General features: G+C 46.2%; 1 protein-coding gene across 1 annotated transcript in view; it reads left to right on the plus strand.

The window, feature by feature from the left end:
- The first annotated feature begins 5,434 nt into the window (after positions 1-5,434).
- Positions 5,435-13,227, plus strand: part of ABHD16A (abhydrolase domain containing 16A, phospholipase) — a 63,089-nt gene continuing 55,296 nt past the window's right edge. Inside the window, exons 1-2 of the mRNA XM_033916506.1 lie at positions 5,435-5,854; positions 11,283-11,339. Of these exons, the coding sequence (XP_033772397.1) occupies positions 5,669-5,854; positions 11,283-11,339 (243 nt within the window). The 5' untranslated portion in view covers positions 5,435-5,668. The remainder of the gene's footprint in view (positions 5,855-11,282; positions 11,340-13,227) is intronic.

Raw genomic sequence — 13,227 nt, forward strand, 5'->3', positions numbered from 1 at the left:
TCGAGGTCAAAGTACAGAGTCAACAAAACAATTAAATGTATTTTTATATCACTAAATGTGCGGGTGTCAATTAATAATATTTTCTTCCTTTCCAATATTTATATCCTATATAATAAAACCCTAAGGGTTTCGTGTTCCCTGCCGCCGTGGTGTGTGATCCGTGGCCGTGTTCCATTTTAGAACCCGGCGGCAGGGAACACTCTGGCCACTCCCCTCCTCCCGCCCTCACTCACCAACTGCTGCTTCTGGAGGAAGCTGCAGGCAAGCTCTCTCCCAGCAGCGCCAGAGCCGCATCATCGCCGCCCAGTACCGCTGCCGACGCCGCTCTTTAAAGGAGCCTGGTGAGAATAGTGGCCGCCTGTAACAAACTTCTCAGGCCGCTCAGCAACTCAGTAGCACGTTTCCTCTGACGTACACAATCGCATCAGAGGGAACTTGCTACTGAGGTGCATAGCGGCCTGCGAGGTTCACTACAGCTGGCCGCTATCCTCACCAGGCTGCAAACGAACATGCTGGACAGGGGGAGCTGATGGGCCGGGGAGCAGGGAAGAGGGACAGGGGGAGCACAGAAGAGGTGCTGATGGACGGGGGAACAGGAAAGAGGGACAGGGGGAGCACAAAAGAGGTGCTGATGGGCCGGGGAGCAGGGAAGAGGGACAGGGGGAGCACGGAAGAGGTACTGATGGACGGGGGAACAGGAAAGAGGCTGCAAATGAACATGCTGGACAGGGGGAGCAGGTAAGGGGCGCTGATGGACCAGGGAGCAGGGAAGAAGGACAGGGGGAGCACAGAAGAGGTGCTGCTGGACACGGGGGACATAAAAGGAAGGGAGAAGGGCTACTGCTGGACAAGGGGAGCTGGCAAGGGGTGGTGGTGGACAGCGGAGGAAAAAGAGACAGAAAGAAAGAAAGACAGAAAGCAGCCAAGGAGAGAGCGAGAAAGACACATCTATTCTAGCACCCGTTAATGTAACGGGCTTAAAGACTAGTCCTATATAATAAAACGCTAGCCGCGCATGCGCACTCAGACCTGCGTGATCTGTGATCCGTAGGTCCGTGGTCAGAGTGCGTATGCGGCGGCCAGATCGGGAAAGCACAGCCGGCGACTGCCCCCTCCCACCCTCACTCACCGCCAAAACCACCACCGCCAAAGCCTCCTCCTTCTCGCCGGCTCACCCGCGTTTAAATTGAGAAAAGCGCTGCACCGCGCTAACGCTGGCTTTTGCCGTCTTCTGTCCACTGCGGCCCGCCCTCTCCGACTACTTCCTGTTTCCGCTAGGGTTGGCCGCAGTGGACAGAAGACGCTGAAGCCAGCGGTAGCGCAATGCAGCGCTTTTCTCACAATTTAAACGCGGCAGCTGGGAAGGGGGCGGCGGGAAATGCTGCTTCTGCACAGGGAAGTGTGTGTGTGGGGGGGGGGGGAAATGCTGCTTCTGCACAGAGGCCAGGAAATGCTGCTGTTGCACAGGGAAGGGTGGAAATGCTGCTATATTCTAGCACCCGTTAATGTAACGGGCTTAAACACTAGTATATATATATATATATATATATCTCACTAAGACCAAATATTACTTCTGTAGATGCAGGGTCTTGTTCTTTACTTGTGTCAAACCAAGGTATAGTGAGTTACAATAATCTAATTTCAGCAAAATCAGCCCCTGTACCACTATTCTAGTCAACAGATGTTAGCATGGATTTCATCCTAGATAAAGTATGTAACTGTGCATATCCCCCTTAGATGGTTTTCAAGATTTGTTTGCCAATCGTAAGTGTAGAATCTAGACAGAGTCCCAAAACTGTCAAATCCTGTTTTGAACTTACACCCCCAAAGCAGTGTGGGATTTGTGGTGACTGATCCTGCACGCTGAAATCAGTCCCATAATGCACCGTGATGGGCTGGTCAGAAATACGGGACTGTCACAAAATCTTCAGCCTGGAACTGGGTGATTTGGCATCTCTGCTGGGCTCTAGATTTCTAGCATCCCCATCCCAGTGCATTATGGGACCTGCAGCATTAATGTTCAATGGGTAGAATCAGGGACTACAAATCCCACACTGCTTTGGGATGCGAGTTCAAAATCAGGGCTTGTCAAAATGTCTCCCTCCTGAAACAGAATTTGGAAGTTCTGGTGCTCGTCCACTGATGAGTGGGAATTGGTGGAATGGATGAGTATAGTGTTAATGATATACAGTAGATGAGTATGTCTTGTGACACAAAGTGCTGATTTGGCTACAAGTGTGCTCGTGTGAGATTAAGGATGCTTTTATCTATTTGCAGCCAATCTCTTCTTTTTTTTCCCCTCACTCTACTGTAATCTTCATCCCTCCCCCCTTATCTCAAGAGTCATGTAGATATCATCAGTCTTCTAATTTAAATCCAATCATAATCTGGACAAAGAGATGCGTAGAAGATCTGAAGGTCAAGTGCAGGGTTTTCTAAGAGTGGGACTTTAGCACAGGGGCTGAGGAATAAAAGGATGTACCGTATTTGCCGGCGTATAAGACGACTTTTCAGTACCTTAAAATCCTCCCCAAAGTCGGGGGTCGTCTTATACGCCGGGTACTGTTTACATGCCCTTACTTTACATGCCCTAACATCTCCTTCCTTACCTCCTTACGGTGCTTACGGTACTAGTAAACCTGCCGGGACATCAGCGGGGCCATGGCGGGACATCAGTGTGACAAGGGTGCCAGCTCCTTCATCCTGCGCAGCGGGAAGCAGCGGCGCTCTGGCCCCACCCCTTTTCTCTTGACTACGTCTCTCGCACATGCGGCCGTGTGTGGAGTCTAGCCCTTAAGGAAGTTGCGGGGGCGAACAGGAGGCTTTTGAAGGCTTTTAAAGGGAAACTGTCATGCCAGCAAACTTGCTAGGGACTTGCCCGGCACTTGCTCTCTCCCTCTATGTGTTATCTTCCTTCTATCATTGACAGTTTCAGTTTGGTTAACAGTTTAGAAAACAAATAGCATGGCAGCTCCCATGGGTTTATTGTTCTATTCAGCTTTAGTGAATTAATTAAAATTGTTGAAATAAATTCTGATGTTCTTTTAAGTTTTATTTGTTGCGCAGAAGGTGTGCGGAAGAAGGGGTAGTCTTATACGGCGAGTATATAACAAACTCTATATTTTAACTGTAAAAGTTGGGGGGTCGTCTTATACGCCCAGTCGTCTTATACGCCGGCAAATACGGTATGTTCTTCTGCAGCTAGTGTTAGTGAGGGTTTCAAGCCTGTTTGCTCTCTTTTTTTGAGAGCATGAAGGGCCCCTAATGTTTTCCTTGTTTTGTATTAAGGAATCTATCAATGGAGAACAAACCATTCTGGAATACACAGGTGCCAATTCTTTGGGGCTTGAAAACCCCCACTGTTGAGCAAATGATTGGGGGGGGCGCTGAACTGATTACCCAAAGAGGGTAATTTGTGACCTGTTCACCAACCCCAATTATTATGTAAAGTTGGTTTCTATGGTGGAATACAGTGTTAAAAGGGGAGGAACTAAAGCTTTGAAGTAATGAGTAAGCACACAACTGCACACATATTTCTTGAGATTTATTAACTGCACTTTCATGAAAAGATTCGCCCAAAGTGGTTTACAATGCACTGAACTGTAATCAGGTCTCTTAGTAGAGAACGACACAGGGAAAAATTTGTCCCCGTTGTGTCTGTCTCCATCCTCGCACTGTCCCCACAAGCTCCGTCCTCATCTGCACAAGCCTCAAACAATTATAAGAACATAAGAAGATGCCTCTGCTGGGTCAGACCAGAGGTCCATCGCGCCCAGCAGTCCGCACCCGCGGCGGCCCATCAGGCCCATGACCTGTACGGCGATCATTGTCTGAACCCTTAAATCCCCCTTGGTCTCTATCTATACTCTCTCTATATCCCATCTCTACCTCTATCTGTATCCCTCAATCCCCCTATCTTTCAGGAATTTATCCAATCCTTCTTTAAAACCCTATAGTGTACTCTGTCCTATCACAACCTCCGGCAGCGCGTTCCAGGTGTCCACCACCCTCTGAGTGAAAAAGAACTTCCTAGCATTGGTTCTAAACCTGTCCCCTTTCAGCTTCTCCGAGTGCCCCCTTGTTCTTGTGGTCCCCATTAGTCTGAAGAATCTATCTCTGTCTACCTTCTCGATACCTCTCATGATCTTGAAAGTCACTATCATGTCTCCTCTGAGTCTCCGCTTTTCCAGGGATTTTAAAGCGTTCAAGGCTTGTGCAGATGAGGACGAAGCCTGTGGGGATGGGGCAGGAATAGCAGAGACGGAGACAGACACTGTGGGGACAGGGACAAATGTGTTCTCGTGTCATTCTCTACAGTGAGTCTTAAGTATTTTCCCTTTCTGTCCCAGCAGGCTCACAATCTAACTGTGGTACCTGGGGCAATAAAGGGTTAAGTGACTTGTCCAGTCATGGGAACAGGTTGGGATCAAACTCACAACCTCAGGGTGCTGAGGCAGCAGCTCTAACCACTAGGTGATTCCTCCTAGGGTCACCAGATGTCCGGATTTACGCAGCTATGTCCTCTTTTTAAAGGGCATGTCTGGCCGTCCAGACAGCTTTTCAAAACCCGGCACTTTGTCTATGGGTCCAGATTTAACATATGTAAAATCTGGTAACCCTAATTCCTCCCAGAATACCAAACAAGCACATGCAAATCAATTCCTCCAGGTGCCAATACGAGGGTTCCCAGATTTCCTCTTTTTAAAAAAAGAGGACACCTGCCCCCCCCCCACCTCTCTGTTCCAAACCCAGTCTTGCCCCATTCCACCTTCAGCTTATATATATCCCCAAGAGGGAATGATGGAGTTGACCCAGCTCTTGGTTTACCCCAGTGCATACAGGGATTTGTAGTAGAGAATGACACTGACAAAAATCACCGTCCCCGCGGATAACCGTGGGAAACCATCTTCATGTCATTCTTTAAGGAGAGAGGGAAGAATCAGAGTATGAATGGCCACAACCACTGACCCTCAAGCTTTGCTTTGAAGAATGCTGGTGTAGAAGGATTGAGATTGAAATAGACACTAGAAAATGGCATGGGATTATTTCCCGCGGTTATCCGCGGGGACGGGGACGGTGATGAATTTTGTCACCGTGTCATTCTCTAATTTGTAGCTCTGATTTACCCATTGACTTCCCTAAAAAATAAATAAATAAATAAGACTAGAGTTCCTGCATGCAGTTGAGTAAACTCAGGGTTAGATCAACCCTGTCTGTATACAATTGGTAGCCTTATATGTGAGTTAAGAGCCAGAAGCCTTTCAAGCTGCAAGTGGAAAACAGCCTAATTTTCTTTAGCCTCTCGTTTTCCCCGTCTGCGCTCAACGAACAAAGTTTGGACCTCTCGAGACGCCATCGTCCTTCCGCCCCGCAGCACATAAAAAAACCCCACTGCAGCTTCCTCAAAGCAGTTATGACGTAATCGAGCCACCAGCTCCGCCCAGTACCCCCCCTTCCGTGCTTCTCTCCACGCGACAGCAACCCTGCAGCGCACGCGCGCCAGGTCCCCTCTAAAGCGTCCGCATGGGGACAACAGCAGGGAACGGGCTCGCCGTTCTAGTCACGTGCCGTATGTGCGCGAGCCGGCTCGCGCCCTGAGTTACTAACAGGTGGACACGGCGGCTGCTTGCCGGTGTGTCTGCGCGTGAGCGCGCGCGGCTGTGGAGCGATGGCGGTGGCGCTGCTAAACCAACTGAAGCTCTGCGTGCTTGGCCCGCGCCTCTTCCGAATTTACCAGGACCCCTCCTCGCTTCCGCCGTCGCCACCATCGTCATCGTCACCCCCCTCTGCTGTTACTCCACAAACCGCTGACGCCCCGCGTCCTGCAACCGCTGCGCCCACCGCCGCTTCCTGGGTGAGTGTGACGTCACCAGTTACCCAGCATCCTTGGGGAGGATAACGGGAGTTTTAGTGAGCAAGCAGCTCACCGTGACTGTAAAGGAGAGACAGATAGAGATAATGGCAACCCATTTGCTTGTAATGTAAAGTTGTTTCTAGTGCTTTAAATAAACTGTTGTTGGATTTGGGCTCTATAGTAATATAGGCAAGATGCTATTTAATTTAGGTTTAATGTTTACAGAAATGATAACATGTAAAGTAGGGATTTCAAAGTCCCTCCTTGAGGGCCGCAATCCAGTCGGGTTTTCAGGATTTCCCCAATGAATATGCATTGAAAGCAGTGCGTGCACATAGATCTCATGCATATTCATTGGGGAAATCCTGGAGATCTCATGCCTATTCATTGGGGAAATCCTGGAGATCTCATGCCTATTCATTGGGGAAATCCTGGAGATCTCATGCCTATTCATTGGGGAAATCCTGGAGATCTCATGCCTATTCATTGGGGAAATCCTGGAGATCTCATGCCTATTCATTGGGGAAATCCTGGAGATCTCATGCCTATTCATTGGGGAAATCCTGGAGATCTCATGCCTATTCATTGGGGAAATCCTGAAAACCCAACTGGATTACGGCTCTCAAGGAGGGACTTTGAGACCCCTGATTGTAAAGGAATAATGTGTCATAGAATAACAGGGTTTAGGTAAGGGAGGATAATAACATGTGCTGTAGAATAGAGAATGACACGGGGGAAAATTCTGTCCAAGTCCCCGGACCACCATCCTCTGCACCGCCCCGTCCCCGCTGGTCCTTTCACCGCCCCGTCCCTGTCTCTGCCATCCCCTTCACCGCCCCGTCACCATCCCCGCTGTCTCTTTCACCGCCCCGTCTTCAGCGTCTTCTCCTCTCCATCCCCCCATCCCCAGCACCCTTCACGCGGTCCAGCAGCTCCCTCCCGCCGGCCAGCCGTGCATTTCCCTCCCTCCTTCCTTTTCCCTTACCTTTTCTTCTTGAAACTGGCGATTTCTATAAGGCTACGAGCTGTATTACAGCCGGAGCCTTGAAGTCGCGTCGGGTTGCCTGCTAGAAAAGTCTCCTCCGATGCACCGGAAACAAGAAGTTGCGTCAGAGGAGATTTTTTCCAGCAGGCAACGCGACGCGACTTCAAGGCTCCGGCTGTAATACAGCTCGTAGCCTTATAGAAATCGCCAGTTTCAAGAAGAAAAGGTAAAGGAAGAGGAGGGAGGGAGGGAGATGCATGGACGGCCGGCGGGAGAGAGTGGGCTGCCGGATCGAACCCTCGTTCACCACGCGTTCACTACTTGTTCACCGCCCTGTGCTACCATTCACCGCTCCACGGGGCGGTGAATGGCCTTGTCCCCGAACACGCGGTGATCTTTTTTTTTTGGTCACCGTTTTGGCGGGTTATCCGTGACATTCTCTACTGTAGAATAACAGCTGCTAAGTGATGGGGGGGATAATGACATGGGCCCTAGAATGACATCCACAAGGTGGTGGGGAGATAATGCCAAATGCTCTAGAACAGTGGTTCCCAACCCTGTCCTGGAGGACCACCAGGCCCGTCGGCTTTTCAGGATAGCCCTAATGAATATGCATGGAGCAGATTTGCATGCCTAGCACCTGCATTATATGCAGATCTCGCTCATCCATATTCATTAGGGCTATCCTGAAAACCCGACTGGCCTGGTGGTCCTCCAGGAAAGAGTTGGGAACCACTGCTCTAGAACAGTGTTCTTCAACCACCGATCCATGGACCACAGAAATTTCCTGCCAGCACGTGCATCAGGCCCAAAACAGTGTTCTTCAACCACCGGTCCACGGTGCGATCGATGCGGCGTTATCTTCGAGCCAGCTCCCTCTTCCTAACTGATTCAGTGCACAAAGCCACGGGCAGTGGCTCCTACGGGCATCCTGCGCCTGAACCGGAAGCCTTCTCTCTGACGTTGCAACCTCAGAGGGAAGGCTTCCAGATGAGGCACTGGACGTGCAAGGTGCAATTAGTACTATTATGGGGGCGGGATCTGGGGTGGAGATTGTGTAGAGATGGGCGGGGTCTGGCCCACGACTTAGCCCAGTGTTCTTCAACTGCCGGTCCACGGACCGATGCCGGTCCACAGAATAATTCTTTTATTTCTGCCAGTCCATAGGTGTAAAAAGGTTGAAAAAACACTGCTCTAGAACACTATAGAAACATAGAACCTGATGGCAGAAAAGGGCCACGGCCCATCTAGTCTGCCCACACTAATGGCCCACCCCCTAACTACCTCCATGAAGAGATCCCAAATGCCAATCCCATCTTTTCTTAAAATCTGGCACGCTGCCGGCCTCAAAAACCCCAAGACAAAAAAATATCCTTAAAAGATACCAAAATGTAATTTGGGCGTGCCCTAGGTCATTGCAGGAAAGTTGACTCCCTAGACTCCACCAAAAATATATAAGCCTCAAATCTAAATTTTTAAGATAAGGAGCCCCCTCAGTGTGAGTTTGAAGGCTTTAAAGAGCGACTCAAAGAACAGATGTGGGCAAACTACGGCCTGCGGGGCCTTATCCGGCCCATTTAGTTTTTTTAATCCTGGACTCACAAGAACTGAGGGCAGCCATTCAGGGAGCTGTGCGGGGCCAGACAGGAGCACGGAAAGCTCTCTCCTGCCGATACACGCTGTACCACCAGGCTATAAGGGGTTTAAGAAAGGTCCGACAGGGTGGAGGGGGGTGTTTTAAAAAGGTACTGGGGAGGGGTTAAAATTTAAGAACCCATTGTGGCCATCGAGTCAAAAAGTTTGCCCACCCCTGAATGACAGCCGCTGGGTGACGGGGGGATAATTCCACAGGCCTTAAAATGATAGCCGCTAGAAGATGATGGGGATTAGACCGCCACACATGATTTGATTTATTATATTTGATATGCCGCCTGCACATAAGCGGTTTACAATTCTAATACAATAGAAATGGATACATTACAGACTATGTGCCATAGAAATACAGGGGATATAGGTGCTGAAGACAGACTGGAGCTAAGGAATGGGGGATAATAAATGATGATGCGTGCAAATTCCCTTGAAAGCACTGGAGGCACACCCAGGCAGTTGAGTTGTCGTGATCACAGTGATTGCGCATGAGATAAACGTGCGTACTTCGGAGACCCGTTGCACAAGTTTCAAATTTATTAGGATTTTATAGACCTTCTATCAAGGTTATCTAAGCGGTTTTTACAATCAGGTACTCCAGCATTTTTCCCTCTCTGTCCCGGTGGGCTCACCATCGATCTAACGTACCTGGGGCTATGGAGGATGAAGTGACTTGCCCAGGGTCACAGGGAGCAGCGCGGGTTTTGAACCCACAACCCCAGGGGGCTGAGGTCGTAGCGCCAACCACTGCACCACACACAGATCCTAGCAACAGCATATGAAACCTAGCATGGTCCATGGTGGCTAGAGGCGTACCTGTCGATCTGTGCAGAACCGGTTACCTCCTCCGTGGCTGTGATTACCGTTAGACCTTCCACTCCATGCACCTCTCTTGTCATAGAGACCCCCCTGTATTTATCCTGCACCTTTTTGAATTCTGTCACTATTTTTCTCCTGACCACCTCCACCCAGAGGGTGTTCCCAGCATTCACCATCCTTTTGGCGATGAAGTATTTCCCGAAGTTGCTTTTAATATCTATCTTGTGCACATTCTTCATGGTAATCCCGAGGGGACAAGGTTTAGTGCCCTATAGGAATGGTAACAGCAGACATGAAAAAGACAACCCTCTATAATAATGTTAACACAAGAGTTGGTACTGGGCTAGAATAAAAATTCTAACAGTTTATAGAGCCCTAAGCTATTGAGAACAAGAGTCAGTTTTGTCAGATGGGGAGTGTGTGGCACAGTGGTTAGAGCTACAACCTCAGCACCCTAAAGTTGTGGGTTCAAATCCCATGTTGCTCCTTGTGACCCTGAGCAAGTCACCTAATCCCCCATTGCCCCAGGTACATTAGATAGAGTGTGAGCCCACTGGAACAGATAGGGGAAAAATGCTTAAGTACGTGAATGTGAAACCATTTAGGCTATAAGTGGTATATAAATACTTTAATAAAAATAAATAAAATAAAACATGATACAAACAGAAGACATAGAGGATAGGGCTGTTAAGCATGGAGAAGAGACTACTCGGGTGATATGATAGAGGTCTAAAATGAGTGGAGTGGAAAGGGTAGATGTGAATCACTTGTTCGCTCTTTCCAGAAATATTAGGACTAGGGGACAAGCGATGAAGCTACGAAGTAGTAGATATAAAACAATCCGGAGAAAATATTTCTTCACACAATGTGTAATTAAACTCTGGGATTCGGTTGCCGAAGAATGAGATGAAATCAGCTAGATTAGCGGGGTTTAAAAAAGGTTTGGATAATTTCCTTAAAGAGAAGTCCACAGGCCATTATTGAGCTGGCTTGGGGAAAATCCACTGCTTATTTCTAGGTTAAGCAGCATAAAATCTGCTTTACTGCTTGGGATCTAGCCAGGTACCTGTGACCTGGGTTGGCCACTGTTGGAAACAGGATACTGTGCTTGATGGACCTTCGGTCTGTCCCAGTACAGCAACTCTTATGCTCTTATGTGAGCCAAGTATAGGACAATGCAGCCATTGTGACATCACTGATGAGGTTGACTCTTAGGCATAGGTGGAATAGGGCATTATGACATCACAATCTCAGTTCTAGAATGTTGCTGCTCTTTGGGTTTCTCAAAGTACTTGGGACCTGGGTTGGCCACTGTTGGAAACAGGATACTGTGCTTGATGGACCTTCGGTCTGTCCCAGTATAGCAACTCTTATGCTCTTATGTGAGCCAAGTATAGGACAATGCAGCCATTGTGACATCACTGATGAGGTTGACTCTTAGGCATAGGTGGAATAGGGCATTATGACATCACAATGTCAGTTCTAGAATGTTGCTGCTCTTTGGGTTTCTCAAAGTACTTGGGACCTGGGTTGGCCATTGTTGGAAACAGGATACTGAGCTTGATGGACCTTCGGTCTGTCCCAGTAGAGCAACTCTTATGTGAGCCAAGTATAGGACAATGAAGTCATTGTGATATCACCGATGAGGTTGACTCTTAGGCATTGGTGGAATAGGGCATTATGACATCACAATCTCAGTTCTAGAATGTTGCTACTCTTTGGGTTTCTTCCAAGTAGTTGGGACCTGGGTTGGCCACGGTTGGAAACAGGATACTGTGCTTGATGGACCTTTGGTCTGTCCCATTACGGCAATGTTTATGTTCTTGTCTAGTACTAAGAGACATGTTATTTAAAGCGGTATATCAAGCTATAATAAACTTGAATGGGAACAGGAAATATTAGGGGCTAGGAAGCAGTGAGAGGCTCCAGTGATGACCCACTCTAAGTATCACTATATGTTCTCCTTCTCCTCCTCAGGAGGCGTTCTACCAGCCGCGGAGCCTGGAGAAATACACAGACAGTGTCTTGGCATGGGTAAGTACAGAGCCAGAATCTTGCCTGGGTCTATATGCAGCCAGTATCCCAGTCTTCATTCAGCTTCCTTCCTTTCCTCCCAAGCAAGAGAGAGCAGAGAGTGCAGTTGCTGAGTTACAGTGCAACTGAGGCTTCAGGAGCACAGGTGCTTTTCCCACTTGTATTGTGATTCAAGGCCTGGTAATGAGCTAAGTTGATTACCGTAATGCTTTACTTGTAAGAGTCAAAGAAAAAAAATCTATCTCCATAACTTACGTACGTAAACTGCTTTGGTTGTACCAAAGAAAGGCTGTACATGAAGAATCGAAAAAAACCCCAGACTTATCTGGAATACTGCAACTTGTATTTTTATAGGCTACTAGCTGATGCCCCGGCGTTGCACGGGTATTTAATTATAGCAATAACACTGTAAATGGATTCAAATAAAGATACTTTTTTTTTTTTTCCATTATATTTTTATTTTCAAATTTCATAAAAAGTGTACAGAATAATAAAATACATTTGATACATGCATAGTATCACTTTTATATCTAACACAATGTATGTCTGAATTTGATTTTCCCCTTCCCCCTCCCCCCACCCCTTCACCACTTTAATATAATATTTTCAAATTTTATAAAAGTATATAACATAATAGAATACAATTAATAATTATTCAATAACATATTTATATCTAAAACAATATATTCTAGATAAATTTTATTCATTTTCCCTCCCCCCACCCTTCTATTATCCCTTAATCATTTGTTACATTTTGTATCATATATTATAATATATTATATATAAATTGTTTTCCTTACCCCCCCTATATGTGTGTCATAAGAAAATCTCTAAAAGAAGAAAGGAAGAAAAAGTATTCTATTATTTAATCATTACAGAATTTTGTCAATGGCCCCCATATTTTTATAAATTTATTATATGTTCCCTTTTGTATTGATATTGATCTTTCCATTTTAAAAACATGGCATATTGTATTCCACCAAAATGTGTAGTTTAGGTTGTTGTAATTTTTCCAATTGTTAGTTATATGTTGAATGGCAACCCCTGTCATAATTAATAAAAGTTTATTATTTTCTGGTGAAATTTGACTTTTTTTTTCTCATCATTGTTCCAAATAAAATTGTATCATATGATATTGCAATATGATTTTCCATTAATTTATTAATTTGTGGCCAAATTGAATTCCAAAATATTTTAATATAAGGACAGTAGTATAATAAATGATCTAATGTCCCTGGTTCTAGATTACAGTGCCAGCATCTATTAGATTTAGAACTGTCTAGTTTTTGTAAACGAGTAGGGGTCCAAAAAGCTCTATGTAATAAAAAGAACCATGTTTGTCTCATAGATGCTGACACTGTACATCCCATTCTCCAAGACCAAATCAGTGGCCATTGAGATGCATTAATTTGATGTCCAATCTCAATGCTCCAAATGTCTCTTAGACCATTTTTTGGTTTTTTATTCAAATATCCAGATATTAATTTATACCACAGTGCGGCTTGATGTCCCAGGAAGTCTGTTTTAAAGCATAAGAATTTTAAACTATATTGATTGTTTAATGATTTCCATTCAGGGAACCCAACCTGAATGGCCTGCTTCAATTGCAACCATTTAAAACTTTGTGTTTTATTAAGACCAAATCTATGTTGCAATTGTGAAAAATCCAGCAGTTTACCTTCTGAAATAATATCATCTAGAGATCTAATTCCTGCAATAATCCAGTTCTTCCAAAGGATTTGGGCTCCGCCTATTTTGATCTTGGAGTTTATCCATATGGATTGATTAGTTGATTTATATATTGGGATGGGTGTTAATTTATCTATAAATCTCAATGTTTTCCAAGTATCCATTATTATTTTATTTTCTCTGTATCTTTTAGGTATAT

Source organism: Geotrypetes seraphini, chromosome 12 (genome assembly GCF_902459505.1).
Source record: "Geotrypetes seraphini chromosome 12, aGeoSer1.1, whole genome shotgun sequence".
Classification (NCBI taxonomy): Eukaryota; Metazoa; Chordata; class Amphibia; order Gymnophiona; family Dermophiidae; genus Geotrypetes; species Geotrypetes seraphini.